Raw genomic sequence first — 7,191 nt, 5'->3', positions numbered from 1 at the left:
AACGAGGGCTTTCAATACCTATCACATGACATAAATCACAACAAAATTGTATAGTCATGTGAAATAGCCCCAGATCTCAACCATGTGACATTCATGTAGGTAACGAAGAACTCAAAAGTTTCATGCTTCAGCTGCCAATATTTGTGTCAATATTACATTTTTTTTTAGACAATGTGTCAATATTACATGGCCTAGCCCTTGTTGAACAGATTTCAATCACATATATCATGACAGGTTAACATGTCAACATGGGCCTTGTCATTTCAAATGGTACCCTTGCTTTGTACCAACCAGAACTGTAAAACAATTACAGTATACACAACCTATGAGCTGCTATTTATATAGAAGATTATCATCCAGAGGAGCTCGCAATGGCGATACTCACTATGGTAAACAATACATACAGCCCCATAAGGCAGTAGCCCCAGAATCTTGGTACCCTAAATCTGGCCCAGGTGACCACAAAAAGGGTTCCCATCAAGCTCAGAAGAAGAAATACAAATGCAACAACAATTCCAACATGGAATTCAAGTACAAAGGCTTTTGGATACACTCTTGCTGTTTGCATCACTAGGGCCGTTCCTAATCCAACAAGCATGTTGAACATTGGGCCAGCAAAGCAGCCAGCGATGGCGATCGTAGGTTGGCCATTCTTGGCCAATGCCACGTCAGCAACAAGATCACCGATAGAATTGCCCCATGCCAAAACTGTCATGCCAAGAATAGCCGGAGGGAGATCCATAATGACTCCAATTGCTGCCAGGCAGTTCAGGAGCTCTCCAGCCATGGTTGAGATCCAGAAGACACTCATTACAAACGATATGAGGGTACTCGCAATGTTTTCTCTTTCTGGTGTTTCTTTCTCAAAACGGAAGTGGGATAGAGCCAAACAAAAGCTAACCAGAAGCACAACAGACCAGAGGGGAAAGCGGATTTGAGGGAAAAGAAACACTATTCGGCTATCCAATGGAATGAATGAACTAAAGGAATATAACAGTATGAGAGGACACAAACAGATGTTTGCACAGACATAAAATCTGTTCCACTCAGAAGGAAGTGTTGATGGTATCGTGAGCTTCAGAAGAAATGTCACAGGCCAATCCCAAACCCTTGTTACCTGCCAGAGGTTGATAACCATCAGTACCATGAAGATAAATGTTAGGAGGATTAAAGTTTCTTTTAGTAATCGAGGAACTGAGTGCGGTTGCAATGAGTACTTCAAAGTTGCAACAAGAAGACATGGACTCCTTACAATATAAAATTGTACAATCATAAAATCTGATTGACGAATAAGGTCTATTGCTGATCAAATGATAAAATATCTTAGATACATAAACAAATGCATTCTTTAAAAAAACGACATAGCTGATGCCTGACGGTGACCAACTTAAGCATTGTTTTACAATGGGAACCAATTGCCATAGATTTCATAATTAATTACACTTATCGTGGATTGATACAAGGCATGACTTAGCTCAGTTAATGGACTTGTCTCATTTAGAACCGGTGATACAAAATTGTGTACAGCGAATATCTTCAATGTGCTATAATTTTACGATTCACAGAACCTATACCAAAAATTGTAACATATCTACTGTCTCACATGACACAGCAAAATTTAAGAACCTTGTGGTAGACATGGCAATGATAGCAACAACAGTGTCACTAGTCACTAGTCATGGTTTAAAAAAATAATGGAACTGTGCAATGGTAGCAACAACGGTGTCACTAGTGTCACTAGAGAAATAATCTGTACACAGGATTATTATTGCATTTATGTCATCGTCGAACATATCAATTGCACTTTGCAGTAGTTTGAATTGAAATAGTTCAAATGGAAGGAATTTCCAGAATTGTTAACTATAGTAGTGGTCAAGATAATGGAACTGTGCAAGGTTATGAAATGAGATGTCAAACATAATGTGTGAATGTTGCGCATGACGTGGAATGTTAAGATGAAGAAATGGGAGCAACAATGAATCTTGAAGTAGTGATTGTGTACCAAAACTCACAGTACACAACACTAGTATGCATTAACAGTTGGATTGTAAAAAGCTGCAACAGATGCAGTCTTTAGCCATTAGTTCATGGAAAAAAATTGGCATCATCCGCCTGTTCTAAATTATTGTAAGGTGGGCAATGCCTGTATGAGACGGCTTTAATAGTGCTAAGTCAAACCATTCTCAGATGGTACTAGGTTTTCCCTCGTTCAGTTATATGGTGTTCTAACTCAAATTCACTGGCTGACCAAGCACAACGGAATCAGTTTTGTGTAGTAGCAGACCACAGTAGTTGCTACTTATCTTGGGGTTTTCCGTCGAGATTCATCTTCTACGTTGTGATGTTTATGCCACCATCTAGTTTCGAGAAATCAACTGAACCATCTAATCCTCTCAATAAATATTATTGATCATTATGGTCTATCTACACCATCCAATTAGTTCATACTGTACGGAGCCAGAGCCGTTGCCCAGTTAAGCAAGGATAATCTGCATTGCTAAAGCTGTGTTAACTAGCAAACTGTTTGGTAAGTAAGAGTCTTTGCTCAAGTTCTAGACTAAGATCGTATCCATGGCTAGAAAATCCCCGGCAGTTTGATGGAAGAAAAAAAATCGGATCACTGCAGTGAAGAAAGGAGGATTAATGTAATTCACCTAAAATGGTATGCTCTAACTTCTACTCCCTCCGTCCCACAATATAGCTTGCCAAAACATCTTCTATTGCCAGAGGAATAGTAATGTTTCCCTTTGTTTCTGATTGTTCCATCTAATCAATAAAGATGTTGAGACACTGCCAACTTATTCTAAACAAATACCAAACCGAACACCTAATATATCCATGCAGCAATTGGCACAAAATTGTTAATTTACTCATCACAACTATAACTATGAATTAGAAAAAATCTTAACAGTCTAGAGGGGTTGATTACATATTTTGTCAATTGTAGCTGCAGCCAAATTGGGAAAAGTTAGGTGCTTGGATTCATACTGTTCTGCAAGTATGTTCTTTATGTATGAACACAATGTTTTGACCTTACTACCAAATTACTAAACACCTAAGGGAGGATTGAAGAAAGTGAGTATATGATGATCACCGTCACTCAGCAATGTCTGATGTAAGGACTACATACGCTTGACTTGCTGTCCATATGTATTTCAAAAGTTAAAATAGAATGCAACATCCTAAAATACAAAATACCTTTTCTGGACAGTTAGCAGAATAAATGCCTTTCTAAGTACCTACCTATGTTAGCCTGCCAAAACTTCTTATATTTCAGAACGGGGGTAGTAAACTAGTAATATACATTCTTCTAAGAGCTGACAATTTGATACTCTGAGAAAGTACTAGACAAAACACTAAAATTTGTCCTAAGCATTTCATACCTTGTTTCTCGCGTTTGATCAGGTCTCTTAAGTTCACAGCAAACGTTTAAGGTAACCCATCAAAAGGATAAAGTCAACCCACTAACTTAACAGAGGTAGGTACTTAGAAAAACATTTACTGTCTCCCATGACAGTGATATCAACGACAGAATGACTTTGCAGAATGTCTACACCCTCACTAGTCATGGTTTTAGAACATCAAAATGGAGAAATATTCTGTACAGTGTGTTATTATTGCAATTATGTCATTGTTGAACATAGGTATGGCCCTATGCAGTAGTTTGAATTGGCATAGTTACAATTGTAATTATGAATTAGAAACAATCAGACAACCTGGAGGGGTTGCTTGGATATTTCGTCAATTGTAGCTGTAGCCAATATTGGTAAAGTTAAGGTGCTTGGATTCGTACAGTATTACAGGTATGTTGTTTATGTACCCAATATTTTGACGTTATTATCAAATCACTAAGCACCTAAGGGAAGATTGAAGAAGGTGAGTATCTGATGATCATCGTAGCTCAGGAACCTCTAATAGTCTAATGTAAGGTAGTACATGCGCTTGACTTGCTGTCCACATATAAAATAGAATGCAAAAGTTAGCAGATTAAATGCCTTTCTGAGTACCTACTATTCAGTCTTCTGAGAACTAACGATTAGTATTATTCTGCAAAAGTACAGGGCATAGCACTCAAATTTATCCTAAGCATTTCATACTTTGTTTCTCTCGTTTGATTCAGGTCTCTAAGTTCAGAGCAAACATACTGACGAGAGTTTGATTCAGGTGTCTAGGTAATCCATGAAAAGGACAACTGTGAACCCACTGACGAGAGTTGCAAATAAACAAACAACTTAACTAGTTCAAATGAGCATTTTCTAGTTTTGGAGACACTACAACCAAGAGACAAATGGCCTAGAATTGCTGCAATGCTGTCCCAGTCAACACAGATATCAAGACAGGAGGATTGAAGAAAGTGAGTATCTGAAGATAATCGTCACACAGGAAATAATCGTCACACAGCAACCTCTAATGTAAGGGACTACATGCGATTGACTTGCTGTCCAAATATATTTCAAAAATTAAAATAGAAAAGCAACATTCTACATATATAAAATACCTTTTCTGGCAAGTTAGCAGATTAAATGCCTTTCTGAGTACCTACTATTCAGTCTTCTGAGAACTAACGATTAGTATTATTCTGCAAAAGTACAAGGCATAGCACTCAAATTTGTCCTAAGCATTTCATACTTTGTTTCTCGCGTTTGATTCAGGTCTCTAAGTTCAGAACAAACATACTGACGAGAGTTTGATTCAGGTGTCTAGGTAATCCATGAAAAGGACAACTGTCAACCCACTGACGAGAGTTGCAAATAAACAAACAACTTAACTAGTTCAAATGAGCATTTTCTAGTTTTGAAGACACTACAACCAAGAGACAAATGGCCTAGAATTGCTGCAATGCTGTCCCAGTCAACACATATTTCAAGACAGGAGGATTGAAGAAAGTGAGTATCTGAAGATAATCGTCACACAGCAAATAATCGTCACACAGCAACCTCTAATGTAAGGGACTACATGCAATTGACTTGCTGTCCAAATATATTTCAAAAATTAAAATAGAAAAGCAACAGTCTACATATATAAAATACCTTTTCTGGCCAGTTAGCAGATTAAATGCCTTTCTGGGTACCTAATATTCAGTCTTCTGAGAACTAACGATTAGTATTATTCTGCAAAAGTACAAGGCATAGCACTCAAATTTGTCCCAAGCATTTCATACTTTGTTTCTCGCATTTGATTCAGGTCTAAAAGTCAGAGCAAACATACTGACGAGAGTTTGATTCAGGTCTCTAGGTAATCCATGACAAGGATAAAGTCAACCCACTGACGAGAGTTGCAACTAAAGAGACAAATGACCTAGAATTGCTGCAATGCTGTCCCAGTCAACACAGATTTGAGGACATACTCGAAGACCAAAAAAAAAGAAGAATAATAAAGTGAGCATAGTTTGGTGAAAGCACCTTGGTTAGCACCGTCCAAATAGTGGCAGCGCGTTGCTTCCCATGCTCCACGGAGACAGGCAAATCCATGGCGGCGCGGCCCATCTCGAGCTCGGCGGAGCTGACGAGCTTCCCCGCGGCGCCCAAGTCCATGTAGAAGACGAGCCCGACGAAGAAGACGTAGAAGAGGACGAGCCCCACGGCCTGCCAGAGGAAAATCTCGGCGCTGAGGTAGACGCAGAAGAGCGCGGAGGCGGCGACGAGGTAGAAGAAGACGTCGCGCGCGAAGGAGGCCGGCGGGACGGCGAAGGGGGCCGCGATGAGGGCGACGGCGCCGACGACGAACGCGGACACGAAGGCGCCCGCGGAGAGGATGGCGGCGAGGCCCGCACGCGGGAGCCCGCCCGCGCCGCGGAGCGCGGCGGCCGAGGCGAAGGCGTCCGGGGCGCCGTTGCCGAGCGCGAGGAGCGTGACGGCGGCCATGGAGGGCGAGAGGCGGAGGCGGGACGCGAGGCGCGAGACGGCCGGGGAGAAGTGCGCGCCCGCGGCGGCGGCGAGGAAGCGGAAGTGGGCGAGGAGGAGGAGGGTGAGGATGGGGAGGGAGAGGCGGCGGTCCCCGCGGAGCAGGCAGGCGTGGATGGCGGCGTAGTCGAGGATCCCCGCGGCCGGGCCGGCGCGGGCGGAGGCGCAGGCGGCGGTGCTCGGGAGGGCGGCCATGCCATGCGCTGGCTGCCGATGCGTCGGTGGAGTAATGCCGGGCGGGGAGGGAGGTGGTGGGGGATTTGGGGGGAGAGTGAGTGGGATCGGCACGGACGCCGACGCGACGGGACGCGTAGGCCGAAGCCCACCACCAGGAACAAACAGGAATGGCGGAGTGGCCGCGGCCGAACACGGTGGTGGTGGGTCCCGGCCGCGGGGAAGGTGGAAACGCAACAAGCGTGACCGGGTTTGACGCTTGGACGAACGGACCGGCCCATGACAGAGTTCCCGGACCACACCAACGCTAAACTCGAGATGGGCCGTTATATACATACTGGTTACTTTTCGATACTACATGAATATGGCCCAAAGAATGGAATGTGTCGGTCAATCAAAAGAAAAGAAAATAATGTGTCGGCCCGGCCCGCCCATACATAAATGCCACCGCTGGATTAGTACCCTCGATGCTAAAAAAACCCGTAAAGTAACACTCTAGAACCGACTCCGCATGGAAAGAAAGAACAATTGATATTTGAGCCAAGGAAACGTGTACATCGTCGAGGTTACTACTGGCTTCCTCGTAATACTTCCGTCCCCTGGTACCGCTCGATTGACAGTGTCCAATCTCTTTCATCCACACCACTTTGACTGGAATCTAGAAATTTTTAGATTTGCATTTGTGTCGCGACATCATACATATGTGGTGTGTTGGTTCACCAAGGTGCTTAGCTTGTTGCACCAAAGTCAACTCGGAGGAATGCAACACCCGTAAATGATAAGGTTTGTGTTTGGTGTTTTGCTTTATGAGAAAAGTTCTAGTGATACAAACACTTTGGGTGATGTCGTGATGCCATGGCGCAGTACCAGCCGTACAAAATTGTGAACTGCTACAAACTGAGTGCATATCTAGATAAGAGACTCTATAATCCCTCAAATTTTCAGTTTCATGATTGATTTACTTATATAAAAAAGAAGAAATGAGAAACCCAATTATTCTTTTGAGGTAAAATCGCAAATGTTCTGTCATGTAAGAAAATAGAGAAAGAGATGGTTACAAGCTATGGAGGATCTAGCTGAATTAGACAAACAAGAGAAAGAGAACCAAAAGAAT

At 42.7% G+C, this 7,191-nt stretch overlaps 1 protein-coding gene across 1 annotated transcript; it reads right to left on the bottom strand.

Annotated features, from left to right (window-relative positions):
- Positions 1-261: 261 nt before the first annotated feature.
- LOC124653157 (cation/calcium exchanger 5-like) lies at positions 262-6,098 on the bottom strand. Its single transcript, XM_047192222.1, has 2 exons — positions 5,403-6,098; positions 262-1,117 (listed from the first exon to the last, which is right to left on the bottom strand). The coding sequence occupies exons 1-2, from the start codon at positions 6,096-6,098 to the stop codon at positions 353-355; spliced, it is 1,461 nt and encodes a 486-aa protein (XP_047048178.1). The 3' UTR covers positions 262-352.
- Positions 6,099-7,191: the final 1,093 nt, after the last annotated feature.

The sequence above is a fragment of the Lolium rigidum genome, chromosome 5, assembly GCF_022539505.1.
Source record: "Lolium rigidum isolate FL_2022 chromosome 5, APGP_CSIRO_Lrig_0.1, whole genome shotgun sequence".
Classification (NCBI taxonomy): Eukaryota; Viridiplantae; Streptophyta; class Magnoliopsida; order Poales; family Poaceae; genus Lolium; species Lolium rigidum.
Note: the sequence above shows the minus strand (reverse complement) of the source record. Positions and strands in the feature narration are given on the sequence as shown.

Excerpts from the sequence above, each read along its gene's own strand:
- LOC124653157 (XM_047192222.1), bottom strand. The coding sequence starts at position 6,098 with ATGGCCGCCCTCCCGAGCACCGCCGCCTGCGCCTCCGCCCGCGCCGGC. Across the intron at positions 1,118-5,402 it reads TTTGGACGGTGCTAACCAAG|GTAACAAGGGTTTGGGATTG; the intron begins GTGCTTTCACCA and ends AACCTCTGGCAG.